This window comes from Oreochromis aureus, linkage group 23 (assembly GCF_013358895.1).
Source record: "Oreochromis aureus strain Israel breed Guangdong linkage group 23, ZZ_aureus, whole genome shotgun sequence".
Classification (NCBI taxonomy): domain Eukaryota; kingdom Metazoa; phylum Chordata; class Actinopteri; order Cichliformes; family Cichlidae; genus Oreochromis; species Oreochromis aureus.
The window spans coordinates 31,414,226-31,431,528 of NC_052963.1; the positions used below are offsets into that span (position 1 = coordinate 31,414,226).

Below are 17,303 nucleotides of genomic sequence, written 5' to 3' on the forward strand. Positions count from 1 at the left end.
GTCTGTGATATGTAATTTAAGGAGAGTTGCATTTTGTTTCTTCCTTGGCTTAAAGGCAATTTGAACGTCTCATTAACGCCCACCTGAGCGTGTAACCTAAATATCAATGCGCGGATGGCGGCACTAACTCACACACTTTCAAAAACATTTTAGTTTAGTTTAGTTTCGTTTTATTTCAATTTGTTTGTTTTGTTTTTTCTTTTTGTTTTTATTTCTATTTTTTAAAAAGCTGTCAAAAAATAAAGTAATAAAAAGAAAAAGAGTCAGCGCTTACTGTTGATAAACTAAAAGTTAATTAAAAGTTAGTCTTTCCAGTTCAAGGATCCAACTTAAGCGAGCAAACTGTTAAAGTTTTCTACAGTTCAACGCAATCTGAAAGTCTCTGATGCAATTACTCAACAAGTCATATGTAAAACGGGTGGCAAGTTCAGTGAGCGGAGAGTAAATTGAGCCCGGCTGTGAAGATATAATTGCTGCTGCTGACTTGCAGGATAGATGCTGACCTACAGAGGCTTGCTGCCAAACTCCGCCCGTTAACGCAACCGGACATCTCTCATAGAGTTATACTGGTACCCGGGCTAGTATATCTCCCTGGCATCTCCGGGATCTGACCTGCTCGCGTGGAGACTGCAGGGTAAGCTGCTCTATAAAATGATTTAATGTGTGAAATTACAAAATAATGAGTTGTTTTTATTTTTATAGTAATATAACGCTGCGGGAACACATAGTGAAGTTCTGGTGTCATATGACGAGCATGCTGCCAGAGCATGTGTGGGATATTTACAAGATACTGGTGCATGCAGCAACAGCAGACTTGCTGCAGAAAGTCTGTGTGGCATCAATTATGTGTAAAAATAAATAAATAATTCAAAACACATTTCTGACAAAATCATGTCATTCTGCAGATGTCTAATGGGACAGACGTTGACAAAAAAAGTAAAAGGAAAAGGAAGGGAAGTGTCACTCATTTTCCCCTGGATGGACACATCTTGAGTAACACTCACAGTGTGGATATAGAGTCTTCATTTGGCAGTAATGGTGTGAGGATGGAGCCGTTCCCAGAGAGTAATGAGACTGGAATCCTTTATCTGAACCCTCAAACACCAAACTGCTCTCTTGTGGAGAGGTTTGCAGGGCTCTCACCAGGAGAAGAAACACCAATCCAGGATGAGCAAGAACACAAAGGGGCATCGCTACGATGCACTACATATACTAAGACCAATGAAATATGTAAACCAAATGATGTGCTCCTGGATGCTGTGACACAGAATGAAAGGATGTTCTTGGAACAATCCAAGAGCCAAAGTGATGTCTCAGACCAACAGAGGACATCTAAGCTAGAGTTAAGTGGCGAGGAATCTTCTCCAAGCGAAGGTGAGAATAAGACCATACATCTGAATGTAAATAGTCCTTCAGTTATGAAATTGCTTAAAAAGTGTAAAGACGACAAAATCCCTCGACTTTTGGTAGCAATGAAAAAACGCAATGGAGTCGACACTGACTCAGAGGAACGTCCATTCAAATGCACGCACTGCCAATGGGCTTTTAAGAAGCTGTGTAACCTGCAGAGTCACTTACAAACACACACAGGCCTCAAGCCGCATGTATGTGATATATGTGGCAAGGCTTACTCTCATCAAGGCACGCTGCAGCAACACAAGCGTCTGCACACGGGTGAAAGACCATATCACTGCCCCTTCTGTGTCAAAACCTATATCTGGTCCTCAGATTACCGTAAGCATATCCGTACACACACTGGTGAAAAGCCGTACATCTGTGACACCTGCGGCAAGGATTTCATCCGCTCTTCAGACCTGCGGAAGCATGAGCGGAACATGCACACCAATGACAAGCCCTTCCCATGCACGCACTGCGGCAAGACCTTCAATAAACCCCTTGCTCTGAAGCGCCACGAGCGTAAGCACCTGGGAGAAAGACCCTTCTCCTGCCCCGACTGTGGGAAGAGGTTTGCCCTGGCCAGCCGCATGGCAGAGCACCAGAAAATCCACAGAGGGGTGCGTCCTTTTGTCTGCTCTGTGTGCTCCAAGTGTTTCACAAAGTCCTCCAACCTGACCGAGCATGAAGCCATTCACAGCGGAGTGCGGCCCCATAAGTGCACAGAATGTGGCGTGGCATTTGCCATGGCTTCCCGTCTTGTTCGTCACCAGTTCATACATAGTAAAGAGAAACCCCACAACTGCGTGGGCTGCAGCAAGAATTTTAGCCACCCAGCAAAACTGAAGCTTCATCAGGAGCAAAACTGTGCTGGGAGGATTTTTGTCTGCACAGAATGTGACAAATCTTTCCAGTGTTCCACAAAACTTGCTCAGCATTTGCAGAAACATGGGGACAAAAGTGTCGCAGCCTGTTAAAGACAAGAACTGTACATATCCATTACTGTGCTACAGCTGTTTCATTTCAGTTATTAAGGTCAAGAAACATTGGACAAAAGGTTATAGGGCACCACTTTACATATGCTAATGTGCAATATTTATTTAGAGTGCCATGAGCTGTAAAATGTTCACTCTGTTTCCCCAGGGTGCTGGGTTCCCACGAGAATGTCTTGGGATAAAAATTACCGCCAGCACAGCACTGAAACTGGAGCTGACAGTTTAATGGTGTGATATGAAACTCATTAAAAGAGCACTGAACCCTTTTTTAAAACTGTGAATACACTGTAAATGTAATTAATGTTACCCACAATATAGCAGTTTTGCATTTAGGAGAGTCAGGCATTTTATCATACGACTTCTTCAATCATGCACTACAGCCCTGAACTTTACAACACATTTCCCAAAGGAAGTGCCTGTGGAAATGCAGATGACCAGTCAGACTGGACATTAAATGTCTTTAGCCTGCCTCATACAAAGTCAGCGTAGTGTTCACCTGTGCTCACTTGACAGTAGTTTAGGTAATAGTTGACAAGTTTCTGTCTTTCCTTTTTGTTCTTTATATGGAAAAAAGGCACATCCGTTCCTCCTCCTTTCTTGTCCTGAATTTACAGACACACATAAATGCACCACCACTCTGTAGCAACAGTGGCAGAAGCCAAACAAAGGATACGGCTCTTGAGTAGATAAGATTTTGCATCACTGATACTAAAAACATTACCGTGACAACATTAATAGACCAGTGCATTTTTAATCATTCAGGGAAGCTGGATTGCCAGTCAGTTACTGCTTACTCTTTTTACTGATTTGGACTTTTTGGATGTGAATTTCATGTACTAGTACTTTGTATTCATAGTGCGCTTTATTTATTCAACTACAGCATTTGTCATGCTTACTTTTGTAGTTTAATTTCTATTTTACCAATAGAAATACATATAGTGAGAAAAATTGAGTTTGCTCGGATACAAAGTGTGATATTTTCTAAACACAGTAACAGCATTTGTGATATTGTACTAGATGTTAGATTCCTATATGTTAGGTTTAAATGTATTTTAATCATGCATGCTGCCGTTTTCTGAGTTTTAGTTCTTTCTAATCATATTGCTACATGTACTAGAAGCGTAGCATGTTTGGAGTTTATCAGTGAATAAAAGTGAACTAGCATTTTACTGTGAATCCGAGTTTCAATAAAGATTTTGTATAAGGTGTCTGCCTGTTGAGGAGTTTTTTTATTTGTTTATTTTCCAACTATCAAAATATGTAACTTTGTTCAAAATATACTAGGTTCTAGTATAGTCTCATCTGGATGCCGTTTTAAGCAGTCTTTCATAAATCCACTCAGATAATTTGTATAGTGACACTTTATTGGCAGGAGGTATGCCGTAGTTCACATGCTGCTTATCTGCATGTGTGTGTTTGTTTGTGCGTGTGTTGAATTCAAGGCCAGCGTGTGCCACTCATTCTTGGCTACTGCAGACTAATCGTAAAAGGAGACGGCACCTGCCGTGTTGTCACTTGCTCTACATTAATTGAGAGGCTCTGTCAGGAATTACAGCTATTTCTTGGCAAGATGTAATTATTCAATATGTCACTATTAACATGACTGCAGATACAGCTTTTAATACTTTTCTCTGTGGCAAGAATCTGCTGAAAAGCTAGAGAGTAAACACATTTCATGTGGTCGTATAGAGGTACAAAAAAACTGACATATACATTGAAACTTAAAGTCAAATGACTTAACATCTCAGTTACATCCAAACATGTTTACAAGGTGACACAGAAATAAAAACGGTCAATCTAAAATCAATTACAAGAGTATATATTACTGTTTTTTTATATACATTTTAAAGAGCAGTGTGTAAACCTTCAACCTTTTATATGCTAAGCTCCATTTCATTACAAATAAGCCATCAGCACATAAACAGTTTGGTCCTGGAAGCGTCTGCTCTCTGGTGGGTGTAGAGGCTGTAAGAGGGTACTGGGTATGATGCCCAGTGTGGTGCCCATAATGTGATATAATAGCTAGCTCTGCAAAGCTGGGCTACAAAATATGCTTAAAAACCTTCTGTGACCACAGCATTTATTAATGTGCGTCTTATTTCTGTTTTAAATCAGTTGTTAGAGCATAGATAATGTAAAACACGATGCAACTGCAGTGGTATATGTGTGTATATCTTTAAGTATTTCCCATGCTTATATTTAGCTGGATATTTAATTGCAGCATATAGCACAGATGATCGTGGCATAGTGATCACAGTTACACCAACATTTTTTGCCACAGTAGAACTTCAGCCGCAGTGTTGCTGGCGTGATTCCTCTGAGTTAAGCTATCCCTTTCCCAAGATATGTACTGCGTCTGCTGGTGATTTCCCCTAAGTCAGCTTTTAGACCATACACCTCAGCTGTTTTTGTCACTGCAATATGAGTTGATATCCAAGTCGATGCAGAGTATTCCTGTAACTAACAAGGAACATGATGGTTTGCAAGCTGTAGGATTTTAAAGGGCATTACTAAAAAAGAACTAGTGAGCAGTATTCGTCTTACAGTACACGACATATGGTGTGACATTGTGATATCCTCACTTTTGGTGCAAGACGCATGATCCTGCAAACAGAACATGTTTAGTTAACGTGAATCTGTAAAGAATCATAAAGAATCGACATGCTTATCTTTAAGTAACTTAATTTACCTGTGACAGAGGTGAGTCTCACGGTTTCTAACCCAGCTGCTGGCCTATAGTGAAGACATGGGTATTTAAAGAAAATGCTCACATTTGTAGAGTTTAATGGAGGTAAAATGTCCTTAGTAACAGCCAAACCTCTGCAATGTTTTAAGTTTCTGCACTAAAAAAAATCCAAGCGGTGTACATCGTGACTGTAAAATATGAAACTGGACACGCTAGCTAAGACACTCACTGACCTCAGAACATACCATAAGAATGTGGAAGCTGACAACATGTTTATGTTGAAATCTATTATTAAAATAGTGATAAGTGACTAACACTGACACAGAGCCAATATTATGTAACTGATCACGTGACCCACCTGCTTTCCTTGAGAATGGATTAATCCCAGCAGTGGAAGACTGTGGTGGAAACATGCCAGGAGGGACACTGGCAGGCGGGGGAGGAGGACAGACGTCAGCAGATGGTGAAAATTCCTGTAACATACACAGCGATTAGTATCATTAAATGAAAACTGAGATCACATCTGAGCTCACAGTAAGCTTGATACTTACTGTGTGAGCTGGGCCTCCCTGCTCTGCAGCCTCCTTTTGGACCACTTTAGGTTTTGACTTGAACCAGCCACTGAACCATCCTTTCTTTGTGTTTTGCTTTTAACACAGAACAAAGTGTGATGCATGTAAACTAATTCTAATGTCACTGAAAGCTATGTGATATATGATAGGCAGCCCACCCACCTGTTTAGGAGGCTCAGTTGTGTCCTCAGAAGCTTTTAATCCCTGAGGGACAATCTGCTCGACTTGTCCCGGCTGACTGAAGTTCGTCTCAATCATCTGACCGTGCATCTTCAAAGGCAAATAAAGGCAAATATTTTAACTTATAAGCAACACTAATCAATGCACAGCACAATGCATTTGAATTTAATCTTTAAAATTATGCTTATGTGATAAAAAAAAAATCAAAGCAAAAAGTTGCCAGCAGAATATTAAAATGCATTTCTCACCATCCCTGCTCCAGAGGATGCTTTGGCCCCTGTAAAAGCAATAAAAACAAAATGTCACACTGACTCACCGCGGGCCATAGTAAATACCCGAACAGAGAAGGGAATGATTGCTGTCTAACATTAGAGTCTCACCCTCTGCTATTGCTGGCAGATTATTTGGAGGACAATGTTGTGAGGCACTTCTGACTTCAGCACTATCTGTGTTATGATAACTGAAATTCTGGCTTGGAGCCACTGTGGGCACTGAGGGAGTATAGGCCACTGTTACCGGTGTAGCCGGGCAGTTGGCCTGTGGCCTAGACAAAGAGGCAGAGAGAGATCAGTGACATAATAGACTCTGTCAGGACTCAGTTTCACATATCAAGTAAGAGTGTTGTCTGTGTGAAGGAAAAAGTAAATGAGGCACACCAGTCCTGAGCTGCTCCCATGCCCCATGACGTCACTGCCACTTCCTCAGTGTCTCCTCCATCTTCATGTAATATGCTTTCTTGGTCCTCAGGGCCTCTATAATAAAGGAGTTCAGGCTCAGGACTCTGAATGTCATGGCTGAAATCATCTAACTCTGATTCTGCATAGGGGAAAAAAGGCATTTTATTAAGGTATACTTCTGCACTACAGTGTGAAAAAAGCTACACAATGCAGAGTTACCTGAGGGCATTTCATGTGACATAACAGTATTCTCAGGAGCTGGCTGGTACGCTTCAGTAGAGTCAAAAGTTCCAGTCTAATAAAGATAACACCATATTAGTTACAGAGTTTAAGTTCCATTACTGCTATGTTAGCAGTGTGAGTTTGTACCGTGTACACTCCACAGATGCTAATATTTCCCAGGTACAAAGTTTACCATGTAATGAAATTAATTTGACAGTCATTTTCTTATAAAGCCAAAATTACAATAGTTAAAAAGAAGTGAAATATTGGTGGTGCTAGATGAAAGGAGCTAGAGCTGTCTTTGCAAAATTCAGAAGCAACCATTCAATATGTTCATCTTATGTCTGAGTCAAACTTGTCATCATAGGCTACAGTACCTAGGATCCCTGCATGTCTGTACCAGATTTCATGGTAATCCATCCAGTAGCTGCTGAGATATTTTAGTTCGCTCTACAGTAGAGGAGCAGCCACCAGATGGGATAACATTACCAACTCTACTGACAGTAACATGACTAAAAAAAGCTTTGCTACACAACTGTTTACAGGCATAACCAATATTCAGTACATTTTTTAATGATTAATAATAATTATTTTTTAGTAGCATAATCACCCCTGAATGTTTACATAAATATGGAAACTGAAGCAATTTAAGGGACCATTTTTATTCCTTTAAAATCTATTAAAGTAGTTTTTTTCTTATTAATGGGTAAGTAAAGGGATTTGAAACATAGAGAAAGATATAATAAAAATATTTAGCAGTCTATCATAAATGGCTGTGAGGCAGGCAGGATATGAACCCAATACGCTGGATTCAGGAGATGGAACATGAACTCAAAAAACAGCTCTAATGGTGAAGTCTTCAATGCAGGGCTGTAACCAGGAATCAAAACCCTACGAATCTAGGGTAAAAATCAGAACAATGGAGCACATAACCAAGAGTAAAGCAGGAACTGCAGGAACCACCGAAAGCATGGAGCAGAGGCGCACATAACACTGAGAAAGGACACAACAAAGGGCAAGAGGAGACCTGAGTTATAAATACACACAAGGTAATTAGCTAGATGGGAAACACCAGGAAACACAGCTGGAACTAATCAGGGAAATTAGACTCAGGGAAGTAAAACTGAACACTAAACATGTAGGGCAAAGGTTAACAAAATGAACCAGGAAATAACTAAGGGAGGCAGGAATATACAGAGACCCAAACCAAACCTAAACATGAAAAAACTATATGTGGAATCAAAACTTTGAAATAAAATATAAAGAAACCAAGAAACACTTTAATTTAAAAAAATAATAATGGTGTCCTAGACCCAGGGACCATGACACAACCATCAGAACAATGATGATTTGCAAGCCTAATTCATGAAACAACTTCCTACTACTTATTTATATATCACAAGAACCCAACAGTAACTTATGTGTGTAAATAATACCACTGATATCTGAAAAAATATGCATCACTTACTGTTTTGATTAAGTACCTCGTATCACTCCTGTTCAAGGTGTGATGAAGGAAAAATGTGCACAATAAAATCACAAGTCACTTGTGAGAAGTTGTGATTGCTGACAGTGCTGAATTGATGCTAAGCTAAATGAGAAACCCTCATATATCATACATTTCCTCCGCAATTTAATTCTTCCTTGTACAGCAGTGAGAAGGGAGACATTTCCTCTCACACACAGGTAAACATAGTATGATGTGAAAAGATTGAAGAACCTGATCACCTGTAAACTGTGGTGCCTAGCACGTAGGTGCTTCAGCCAATCAGGTTCTTGTCCGTCTCCATGGAGCCCTGCTTCACTGAACTGACCCTCTGAGTATCTCAGTCTGTCTGACAGCTGCACAAAAAACATACATACAGTATATCCATTGTGTCGTAATTTAACAGATCACTGATAGTTAGTCAGATGTGTAAGACAGCCTGTAGGTTTACCTTGATGACCTCCCCAGTCAGCACAAAGAAAGGCTCCTGATGCCTGAGGATCGCCTGTCCGACCACCTCACAGTAATGAAAGGCCTGAGATGAAAGCCCACAGTCCAACAGACGATTGGCGTACAGGAACTTATACACCTGACCAAAATACAACAATAACCACAGTCATGCATTTATTGCAGATTTAATGCTAATGATTCCAAATATTTAAGTCTTTGCTAAGGGTTGTTTGATCTAATGCAGTGAGTCTAAAATAGTGTCCAGAGATAAAAAAAGATGGGCATAGTTTTGCTGGCAATCTTTATCCTTCAAGATCAGGTCCTCTATCAGAGGCCTAGTAGTTGAGGGTCCCAAGCAGTATCTTTGCTGTTCCTAGCACTGCGCTATTCTGGACAGAGATCTTGGAAGTCTTGCTGGAGCCACTCAACTAGCTTGGGGGTCACTGCACCAAGTGCTCCAATTACCACTGTTAACCTTCACCTTCCAGATCTTCTCAAGGACCATACATTGCAACAAAAAGTTATTCTGATTCTGAATGAACTGTTTGTTGTATTATTTTCCTGTACTGAATCCAAACTAGAAATCTTTTGTTAAACTGTGTAAAAGTGTCTAATATATTGATATAAATGTATTCTATGTGCTAGTGGAGCTGTGTTATCATGGAAAAATGTTAGATGTTAGATGACACAGAGAATATTCGGTGCCTTTAAACTTGATATTTCCATTTGGTACACCTTTAACACAAAAAAGATTAAGTGGCACTCACCTGAAAGGAGGGTATTGAAAAGTTTTTGTTCCCTAGAGTCTGGCAATATTCATATAGTTCAGTGCACTGGATGGCAGTGTTTGTGGCAAAGCACTCAAACAATTTCCTAGAGGAAATAAAAACAGACAAATTCAAAGCAAAAAGCTGATAGAAATTAAGATCAAAATAAGACATGCACGTGTTTCAGTAGAAAATTAAGCTCGTGCTGTCAGCATAACCAGATGAAAAGCACTTGGACTGATGAATGGCAGCAAAATGGAATCACAGCTCACCTGTGGCTGCTGCCTAGAAGTACCAGTCTCTCAGCCTTCTGTGTAAACACCCCGAAGGGAACACTGGCTGTCAAGTAGCACACATGGGCAGCATGTATGAGGCCTCTGGAGGCTGCACAGGGAAAAGCAACACAACACATCAGTTTGTATGTGTGTGCATGACAACCTGTCAGTCAGTCGGTGTATCAGTACCGAGTGTATCTCCCATGGTGACGATGGCCTTCTGTTGGATGGCTGGATCTCCTGTCTCATTGGAGAGCATAACAGCCAGATGGGGCCTCCAGTCTCCCCATTTTTCATTTCCACAGCACTGAGCACAGAAAATCACTATTAAACCTTAGTAATAAGATACAGGCTATAGCATAAGCTTGTCTTCATATAAGAGTTTTGTTAGGTTCTGGATATTTTACCGTGGCTGCAGCAGGAATTCTCCCAGAGAGCAGCTGGAAGAGAGTCTGGAGGGGATCACTGGGCGTTAGCTGGCCTGTAAACCTGCCAACAGAGCAGCCTGTGTTACTGCACGTCTTAAGCAAGGCTTTACAAAAACAGGAACTATCCCATTTAAAGTGCATCTGTTCTGCTAGTATGCACACAAGTGAAACACCACACTGATAGCTCAAATTCTGCCCCTCTTGTCAATCACAATCTGCCTATCTGCCAGCCTTCTCCCCAGACATTCCTCTACTGACAACCTGCTGCTGGGATGCTGAGACATACCACTTAGTCTGTAAAAACTAGATTGGGTTACATGATAAATAGCTCACGGGAGTTTAATGAGAATATCTGTATTATAGTGATTTCTGTTTATTATTGTTAATGAAAACTAAATAAAAAAGAGAACTAGAAATAAATTATGTTAATTACGAGGCTTTGGTATACCGATTTTTATTGAGAGTGCATGACGGTAAGCCAACTATTATTCTGTAATACGTTTGGTGAACTTTTCAAATGTTTCCACTGACAAACAGCACCTATATTGTCATTAATTAGTTAGTAAGTAAAAATGACAGTGAAACTAAAAAAAAAAAAAAACATTTTGAAAACAATTAAAACCAACCAGCGCGGTTACACACACAAAAAAAGCATTTATGGCAAACTGAGTTTGTACAATTATAATGATCTTCAAAGTTAATATCAGGCATGAATATCTTTATTTTTCAAAACAACCTAAACTCTCTTAGGCAGCTTTGTCATAATTTCTTCAGGTAGTCTTCAGGAATACTTCTCCAGGCTTTTTGAAGGACATTCAAAGCTCTTCTTTGGAAGGTTGATGGCTTCTGCTTCATGACAGAACCTCCACTGTGTTTTCAGAATGGCGGTAGATACTCACTACAAGACTTGTTGCCACTGATTGTCAGTCCATGTTTTGATTAATTTAGCATAGTGGAATTGCTCATCCAGTGAGATCAATTCTAGGGAAGCTTCAGTAGATAGATCAAATGAAGTAATAGATGTAATTCTCAGGTACACTTTCAGCTCTTTGCTGGATTTTTTCCCCTAAAGATAAAGGATATTGCTTTCAGATGCCGTTTCATCTGCTGTAGATAGAGTTTAGGGTTGCTACACCTTATTTTATCCCCCATTTGTCAAGTTTCCCATTTTCATTTTTTAGGATATGTGCCAGGCTTTTGATTAAATGCTCTATAGGAATCACCTTGTTGGGACAAAAATATATTATATGCCTGTGAAACTGTGTTTTCTTCAGTGTTCTTTATAGATTCAGCGACATAAATGGGAATAATTTATACCTTTGCGACAGGCTGCTGGTGACAAAGTGATTAAAGAAATCATTTAAGATTGTTTTTTTGCTAAGTTTTCTGCTATGTGTAGACACAAGACTGGTTCATCTCTTGAGTTCGGTGCCTTGTTATGTTTGAATGAGTCATAGGTCAGTGTTAAGTGTGTTAGCGGACAAAAAGAAACAATCTCAAAAATGGACAGATACCACGACTGGACTGGATATAAAATGAGTGAAAAGCAGTCAATGTCCAACGAAGAAACTTTGCCTGGAGAACTGTTGCTCAAGACCACTCCAAATCTAGTTTCCTATTCTGGAAGCAGAATATGTAACCTCTAACTTTTAAAAAGTAACCTTCACATCACTACTCCTAATCTTAGCTGTCCTTGCGCACAGTGAGTGTGGGTACTCACTGGGATTGCTTTCAGCAAAAACAATCAGATCTCATTTTAAAATATTTCTATCTAGCATATCAGATCACTAAGCTACTGTTGGACAAATGAAAAACCTCTTGGGAGTGCTAGAGGAAGTTACTGGAACATCAAAGTTTCTATGAATCATCCTCTGAGGACTTGAAATTCAAAATTTTGTGGAAATATATCAAATAATTTAAGTCTGGACCAAAATGGACCGACAGGAACTTTGCTCACACTTCCTAGTAACGCTAACGCAAGTGTGAAGGAAGTCATAAGTATCTAAGTTTAGCAATTCTTGACAAATTACCACTCGTACATAGAGCTGTGTGCTGATTTCTCTCAGCTGTCACGTCTCAGAGGCCATGAGTTTTCTCACCTGTTCAGTACAGTCATATAGGACCTGTTGTCCATTTTGCTGGCCAGAAAAAGTGCATGTCCCCACAGGCCACTGGTCATAGCCGACTCCAGGGCCTCCTGAAAACCACATATGAAAGATAGAGACTGAGCTACAGTACACAGTACAGACTGATTAATATTTGATTATTTTATCCTGATTAAATGTGACTGACTAAATTCTTGCATATATATACGCATGAATTTAACTTGATTAGTTTCATTTTATGCTAATTTATTTATTTACTCCAGAGCATCCTAGAGGAAACATTGTAAATTTGCATTCATTATACAATATCATATTACCTGTTGCACTAAAGAGGACTCTATAATGTTTCACACAAAATCAAACATTAGAGAAAAGTGCAAAGGATTAAAACTAAAATCATGTCTCAGGATCACATTAATTTATGTTGGCTCTGTGCAGTGGGCCTGACGTCTTTTGAAACCACTAGAGTTAAATGCTAGACTTGTCAGCAGTAGTTAAAAAGATGATTAAAGGTGAATGTGGAGACCTTCTTTCTTCCAGCCAGCAGTAGTTGAGTGTAGGTCTGCAGGCCTTTCTCAGAGTTCTCTGAACTAAAGCTGCTCCAGTTTCCTGTGAGCAGGTCGTCTCCTTTGCAAGGTGGTGCTCCAGCAGTTGTATCCTCATTGAAGTCAATAAGCGTGGGGGCATCTGATGGGCAGCTTCCATCTGAATGCGAGTCCTGCATCAGCAGCTCTGCGATATCTGACCCGACTATTTGCTGAAATACCAAAATACAGTGACAACTGTATCAAAAATAATCACGATAATTGCCCTGATGTCTCTCTGATGGCAATGTGATCCCTCTACATACTGTGTAATGCCAACACATAATCCACTTACTCCATTCTGTCTGCAGAGCAATATCAGAATATTCCACAAAAGGGCAGCAGAGCTTTTATCTTGCAGTTTGCTGTCTCTCATGCAGGCGCCTGCCATCTGGTGGGCAAACTCTATAGCATCCACTTTGTGCAAATCCTCCCTTCAGTAAAATATACATAACATTCAAACATGGAAGTCTCACAAGTCTAATAATAATCCTAGATCTGGCATACAGCTGAATGCAGTTTGTTATCGTCAGAATTACAAAACCAAAGACAATTACCTGGTTAAAGGCCCTGGGAAGCTTCTCATTTCCTGCTGCTCCTGTGTCTCACTTAGAATAACCTATGTACATTTAAAGACAAAAATAATGTCTTGAAACCTTACTGGAAACATTACTGCTAATGTTTTATTGTAAGGGCCAATTTCCTCTTCTGTAGCTGTAATTTATAAAGATATTTCTAAAACAAAAATTAAAACAAAAATGCCCATTTGTGCAAGATTTACTACTTAGTACAGAAACTTGGATAGTATTAACTACTGTAGTTACTAAGGTACCTAGAGGTTATATTTAAGATTATAAGGTGTCAGTCTGCTGAACCAGAACCCCAATACAGGAAGTCTGGATCAGCCCTCTGTGTAAAAAACACAGAAAAATAGTCCAGCCTCTGACCCTGAGTATAACCCAGCAGGCTAAATTTCAGGGGGAAACGTTTAACTGTTTATAGACTCATATCCACTGTTTTACTATAACTTTTAGTAAAAAAAAAAAAAAAAAAAAAAAAATTAAAACACTAGAGATACATTCAAAGAGAAAAATCCTCCATCAAGACTTCTTCTCCCATGTGCAGTTTCAAAACATGGATTCATACTGAAACTGACAGCAGACAAAACAGAACTAAAACCACGGTGGAAAAAATGTGCCACATCAAGTAGAAATATAAAAAATATATTTGTAGCTGCTGAGTAGTGGAAAACATTATTACAGTGTATTTCTTTTTTATTGACTTAAAACTAAAAAAAATTGTGCAGCAAAGACTTCATTAAATCAATATTCACCAATTAATAACCCTAACTACTCTGTGACATAAATGCTTTCAAACTCACAGAGTTTTTAGGTTTCCAAGAAACCATTATACATACTGATGTGTGTTACATGTTTCAGGGGAATACAAAGCAACAACAGAAAAAAATAATGTATTCTGTATGTATTTATTGATTTTATTTGTTATGGACCCGTGTGTTTCTTTAATAAAGTGAAACTAAACTAAACAAATGAAAATGCATGAAATAATAATATTAATGGCTTAATTATCCCTGACATGAGCAAAATAATTACTATTGTTCTGTCCTAGTTTGAGGTGTTAGCCTTATATAAGTATTTGAAGACAGATGGCTCTGAAGTGGCTCATATATATTCCCAAAAGAAATACCTCTAAACTTTACAATGACAGGATTCTTACAAGGTGAAAGTCGAGGGGATTTTGTGAAATCCTTTCCAACAGACCCAAATCCATCCTGTTAGTCTGACTATAGTATACCTTTAGGACCCTTAAGGTCCATGAGAGTGCTATAATTTTCATAAGGTAAAAGATTAGTAGTATCCTCCATGAAAATCTGTTGCTTTTTTTAAACAACTTGACTGTGAACCTACCTCCAGACTGTGGATTTCCAGGTGGCTGACATTCTCCTGTGCTGACAAGCCTGTAGTGACCCGAATCAGTTGACCCGCAGGCCCAAAACTGACAACAGCATGAGGGATTGAGTACTTCAGAGGAGCTGGCATCTGATGCACATGTGCTCGGTCTGAGGAAATACAAAGCTTTAAAAAAAAAAAGCAGAGACGATGTGGACGTGAGAGGAACTGCGTGCTCACCTCCATCAGGTTGAGGGGCAGCGTCGCTGTGTTCGGCTCCATTCATGTACTGACTCAGCTCATAGCTGCTGGAAGATAACCCTGAGTTTTTGGAGCTTTCTAATGTCCCAAGGTAAAAAGAGGAAATCTCTTCATTGTCTCTGGAGGGATTGTCCTCAGAGTCATTGAGGTAATGCTGAGAGCTGTCTCTCACCTGGTTGTACCTGAAAGAAATGCATTTTCATGTACATTGCTTCCTTCTTTACTGCAAGAACACATAGCAGTTAAGTCTATGCTGTATTCGTGTAACTTTCTTGCTCACAGAATTTGCAGTGATTATTAGACAGACTGTAATGCAGGAAGTATGTTTGTTTTTTAATAAATATTTAGGCATTAATCGTTTATACTTGCCTGTTTGTTGAATTCTTGTGTACACATTCTCCTCTAGCTTATTTCTACACCCACAATATTGATCAAGAGTGACCATCTATCACCACAACATATTATACTGAAACCTGTAATATCCAACCCCAACATTATAGGTTTTCTTTTGCTTTTTATTATTTTGGGTTTTTTTTGTTTTTATTAAACCCTTCATACAAACTATGTAGTGCTAGAGAACCGTTTAACCTGTCAACATTTCTGGATGTACCTCTCTCTTTTGTGCAGGTATCATTTTCACAGTAACATCAGATAGCAAAGGCATTGGCTTTGATAGAAGTAGAGTGCACTGACCCACCTGTACTCCTCAGTGTTCACGCTTCCTAGTTGTTCTTGGTTGTGTGCCCTGTCATGGTACCGATCTGCTCTCCGTGGTTCTTGAGGACCCCACTGGCCACCATCTTAAAAAACAGCGTTACACATCATCCCATTTCTCTTATACAGAGCGTAGAAGATGACTTTAAAAAAAAAAGCTTGGCTGTTTTGTATCACTACACCTTGTCGTCCATGCTGCCCTCTGTAGTAGTCATAATAACCATAGCTGTCTCTGTAGTCCCAGTGGCTGTAAGGTGGATAGTCATAACCATGCCTGAAAATAAAGGAAAATCTTAATGAAGTTATTACATTTGTGTAATTCCATCATCTGTGATGCACTGCATATCCCAGCATGCACTGTTAGCAAGGACAGAAACCTACACTCAGCTCAGTGTTGGAACCAGGCCTCTTTTACCAACTGTTGTGCAACCTTTATCCCACATTGCATTCATAAAACACACTAATAATACCCAAATAATAACTCCAGTTTCGTAGCCAGTTGGGGTCACTTGCAACTGTACAAACCTGGACAGAGGTCTTTGGTGCTCAGGTCCATACCCATACTGATACTGCTGACTGGTGTATGGATAAAAGTCAGGTCTAGGCAGAGGGAAATGAGCATTGTAATGGGCATCAGGATGGCCCCAGTGCCTGTCCCTCTCTCTGAGGTCCGGAGGTGGATAGAGCTGGTCCCTTTCCTGCTGAGAGTAGCTGGTGTATCCCTCTCTGTCTTTTGTTCTGTGGGAATGACGGCCTGAGTCCAGCCAGTAGTGACCTCTGTGATCCATGATGACCCTTTAACACCTGCGGTAAAAAAAAAAATGGGAAATGTCTGCAATCATTAATTCGCAGTGTAAAGTAAAATCAGCAGAAAGAAAGTTGCAAACGTTTGTTATACTTACAGCTCACACATCCCAGCCGCAGTCAAAGTACATCCACAAATGCCACATCACTCCATGGGAAACTCACAACATGAGCTGATAACAAGAGGATAAAGTTCACAAAATACTGTGACTCATAAAAAATGTTGTCTCGGTGCTCTGGAGGTGAAATCGGAGTAAATCCAAGTGCGAGGAATATATACACACACATATATATGCATAGGATAATTACATATTAAACGGATTAAAAATCACACATAAGTGCACATTCCTTGAGCTCCGTTGTGTTTGCATTGTGTATCTCAGTGATCTGAAGGTAAACAGTGGAGCACGCCCTGAAGAGTTTGACAGCTGCAGTTCCAGGGCGCTGTAAAAGAGGAAATCACGTCCATCCTCGGGATAATCGCAACAAAAACTATACTGACCTTCTGGTCTACGTCAGCACAACATGACAAACCGTGCCTTCGACTGTAGGTTGCATGTGCAGAAAAAAGCGCAACTTTGAAATGTTAGATCTTGCCACGTTGCCGGTAGGCAGGATGCAGATGACGGTCAGCTGGTCTCCGATCAGATTTAGTTTTCGAGACAGCGAAAGCGTCACAGCCCAACGTTTTTTCAGAGTTTTAAAAAAGTACGCCTTACTTACCAGCAAAGGCGCTATATCCCACATTTCCTTTCACTCGAGTCATATATTTACATCTTCTATCACATGGTG

At 39.9% G+C, this 17,303-nt stretch overlaps 2 protein-coding genes across 5 annotated transcripts; one reads left to right on the top strand and one right to left on the bottom strand.

Annotated features, from left to right (window-relative positions):
- Positions 1 to 283: 283 nt before the first annotated feature.
- Positions 284 to 3,057, top strand: znf648 (zinc finger protein 648). The gene is made up of 2 exons (XM_039607303.1): positions 284 to 634; positions 906 to 3,057. Exon 2 carries the CDS (start codon positions 906 to 908, stop codon positions 2,370 to 2,372), a length of 1,467 nt encoding a protein of 488 aa, XP_039463237.1. The 5' UTR covers positions 284 to 634; the 3' UTR covers positions 2,373 to 3,057.
- Positions 3,058 to 3,735: 678 nt separating this feature from the next.
- sec16b (SEC16 homolog B, endoplasmic reticulum export factor) lies at positions 3,736 to 17,153 on the bottom strand. Of its 4 annotated transcripts, none has more exons than XR_005610361.1 (26): positions 16,610 to 17,141; positions 16,233 to 16,511; positions 15,890 to 15,981; positions 15,691 to 15,793; positions 14,973 to 15,175; positions 14,751 to 14,902; positions 13,380 to 13,441; positions 13,118 to 13,256; positions 12,765 to 12,995; positions 12,233 to 12,330; positions 10,113 to 10,194; positions 9,895 to 10,012; positions 9,703 to 9,814; positions 9,431 to 9,536; positions 8,665 to 8,802; positions 8,456 to 8,569; positions 6,725 to 6,800; positions 6,485 to 6,644; positions 6,209 to 6,372; positions 6,077 to 6,105; positions 5,811 to 5,918; positions 5,628 to 5,723; positions 5,435 to 5,549; positions 5,080 to 5,123; positions 4,935 to 4,994; positions 3,736 to 4,850 (listed from the first exon to the last, which is right to left on the bottom strand). XR_005610361.1 is itself a non-coding variant. In XM_039607302.1 (26 exons), exons 3-25 carry the CDS (start codon positions 16,493 to 16,495, stop codon positions 5,107 to 5,109), a joined length of 2,778 nt encoding a protein of 925 aa, XP_039463236.1. In that variant the 5' UTR covers positions 16,496 to 16,511; positions 16,610 to 16,684; positions 17,014 to 17,153; the 3' UTR covers positions 3,736 to 4,994; positions 5,080 to 5,106. The 4 variants fall into 4 exon arrangements, 3 of the variants coding, with proteins under 3 accessions (XP_039463236.1, XP_031613719.1, XP_031613718.1); XM_039607302.1 differs by having other exon boundaries at positions 3,736 to 4,994; positions 16,610 to 16,684; positions 17,014 to 17,153; XM_031757859.2 differs by having other exon boundaries at positions 4,973 to 4,994.
- Between the last annotated feature and the right edge of the window lie 150 nt (positions 17,154 to 17,303).